Genomic DNA, 2,606 nt, shown 5'->3' on the forward strand with positions numbered 1-2,606 from the left:
GGGTCCTCTGTACACCAACCGAATGAACACCCCACAAGTGTGTGTGTGTGTGTGTGTGTGTGTGTGTGTGTGTGTGTGTTGGCAGAAGTGTGGGGCGTGTGCACATCTGTCCACGCGTGCCCTGCACATGTGTTTGCGCGGACTGTCGTCGGGGGACGGATGAGGGAAGTGGGGTTCAGCCTCGCACAGGGGAGCAGAAGCAACGGCGTGCCGCCCGCAGAGGGCAGCACGGAGCTCAGACAGCCCGACGGCATCCTGTCGGAGTCTGTCTGTCAAGTGCAAAGGTGCACAATGTACAATTTGACGGTGTGAAATCACACTCACCCACCCACTGCCGATGCTGACTCACAGCGACCCGGGCGGGGTCTCCAAGACTGTCAACGATAACCTTTCTCCGAGGAGCGGCTGGTGGTTTTGAACTGCCAGTCTTGAAGGTAGCAGCCCAAAGCTTGTGAAATGTGTGTATAAATGTTTGTGTGTGAAGTTATGTACGTGAAGATACATATGTGTGTGGAAAATGTATATACAGAGACAAATTCACTGCCATAAAGTCCATGCCAATTCATGGGGACCCTACAGGACGCCAGAACTGCCCCATTATAAGTCTTTTTTTTTTCTCAAAACCCATTATATTGGGAGCTAATACAGATACCATACCATTCCATAGTTCAATCACATCATATAGTTTTGTACAATTGCTACCACAATCAGTTTCAAAACAGTTTCTTCCTCTTCAACTCCTTGACATCAGCTCTCCCTTATGCCCCCCACCTCCCCCACTGTACCCCACAACCTTATTCTACTTGCTGTCTCGATAGGCTCATCAATCCTGGGTCCACAGACCAAAAACCAGAAAACCACATAACAAGGATGCACGAAGACTTCCCACGATGACAAAAAACATCAGAAATAAACTTCAATATGAAGAGAAACAAACAAAATGTTGAAAAGCGGATCAGGCCCAAAATATATCAGAGGGGCATCGAGTGACAAGGTTTTAACCGTTCGAGTCAGCTTTGTCATCTTGATCTCCTACAGTCATCTCTCCAAGACTCTGTTTGATAACCAGCTTGTTCTCATCCATCAGTTATGGTCACAGGGAAATCACCGGAGGCTTATTTCCTGTGTAGTTCTCACAAATGTATCTTGGGCTTCCACTGTCATCCATAGCCTTCTGCAAACCAGAATCTCACAGTTTAAGCTCTGATACTGCTCCCTCCTTAGGATTTGGATTATCTGATGCACAACCTTTGGGGCGTGGATGTTGGTGTGTTTCTTCCAAGTGGACTTTGCTCTTAGATGGCTGCTTGTTAGGAAACAAGCCTCAAAACCCAGACTCTATTCTATCTGATAGCCGGGCACCATCTAATTTCTTCACCACACGTTGCTATAGCACCATATCTTCCGTGTTTCCTTCCTCAGGGCGAGGATCAACCAGCCAAGTTGTAAGAACTACCCATTAACTGTTCTTAAATTGGAGCTAGGATTTACTGTGAGTCCAAAATCCATTCCTGGATCTATACATTTTTTATCTGCCTCTGGCTCCCAAAACTGTAACTCTTTACAGGAGTAGAAAACCCCGTCTTTCTCCTGAGGAGCAGTTGGTGATCTCAAACTGCTGACCTGTGGTTCGCAGTCCAACACATCACCATTATGCTACCAGGGATGGGTGCGTGCATGCGTGTGTGCGTGTACGCGCCTGCCTGTGCAGGACTCTATGTGCGTTTGTCTGTGTGTGAGCTCTGCCTGCACCTGTGTGTGTGCAAAGGTGAGCCCTGTGTAAGTGGATGGCCTATCCGGACGTATAGATATCAACCCAACACCCAAGTCAGAGGCTGCCCTAGCATGAGAGTGGGAAGGGCCGCTGGGAAGGGGCAGGTGGCAAAAACAGTTTCTGAAGCAGAGGCCAGGCTCACAGGTATCCTGTGCTGGATCCTTAAATCTGGAGTCCCGGACACAGGCTGGGGTGCTCGTGCTGTGCTGAATCTGTACCGTGCGACTTTCCAGGCTGGGGTCCCTTTTGCTAGGTTTTGCCTTCTAAACCAGAAAGGCCTCGCAGGCTCGCTCCCAGGAAGAGGGTGAAACTGCTCGGTCTGAGTCAGCCTTCCTGGGCAAAGCCAGCGTCCTGCGCCCTGCGTCCTGGCCCCGGAATCCAGGGGGAGGGCCTAGGACCCGAACTTTCCCGTGGCCTTGGGGAATGGGTGGGCTGGATTCCAGCCCCCTCGGGATGGAGCACACACTTATACAGAGCTCACATTTATAGTCACACACGCACAGACTCCCACACATGCAAACACACACAGAGATGCCTTCACGGGCACACACTCTCTCTCACACAGCCCACCTGCATGTGCACTCCCACACGCAGACTTACACATGCTCACAGATGTCGTGTACACACTCGCAGACCCCCACGCACACCCCCGCACTCACAAATGGACACATCTGCATTCACCCTTGTATACACTCACTCACCCAGGCACGCGGGCTAGCAGATCTGCACAGATTCTCACAAACGCAAAAGCCTTCACGTTCACACAGATCTTGCACCCTTGTGTGCACTCGCATGAGACTGCTCATGCCTTTACACACTCACTCACGCTCAC

At 50.7% G+C, this 2,606-nt stretch overlaps 1 protein-coding gene across 1 annotated transcript in view; it reads right to left on the reverse strand.

Moving 5' to 3' along the window:
• Positions 1 to 254, reverse strand: part of LOC101651674 (keratin, type I cytoskeletal 42) — an 18,953-nt gene extending 18,699 nt beyond the window's left edge. Inside the window, exon 1 of the mRNA XM_013005782.2 lies at positions 188 to 254. Coding sequence (XP_012861236.2) covers positions 188 to 254 — 67 coding nt within the window. The remainder of the gene's footprint in view (positions 1 to 187) is intronic.
• Between the last annotated feature and the right edge of the window lie 2,352 nt (positions 255 to 2,606).

This window comes from Echinops telfairi, unplaced genomic scaffold (assembly GCF_000313985.2).
Source record: "Echinops telfairi isolate 266 unplaced genomic scaffold, ASM31398v2 ScPeMD7_7458;HRSCAF=8496, whole genome shotgun sequence".
NCBI lineage: Eukaryota > Metazoa > Chordata > Mammalia > Afrosoricida > Tenrecidae > Echinops > Echinops telfairi.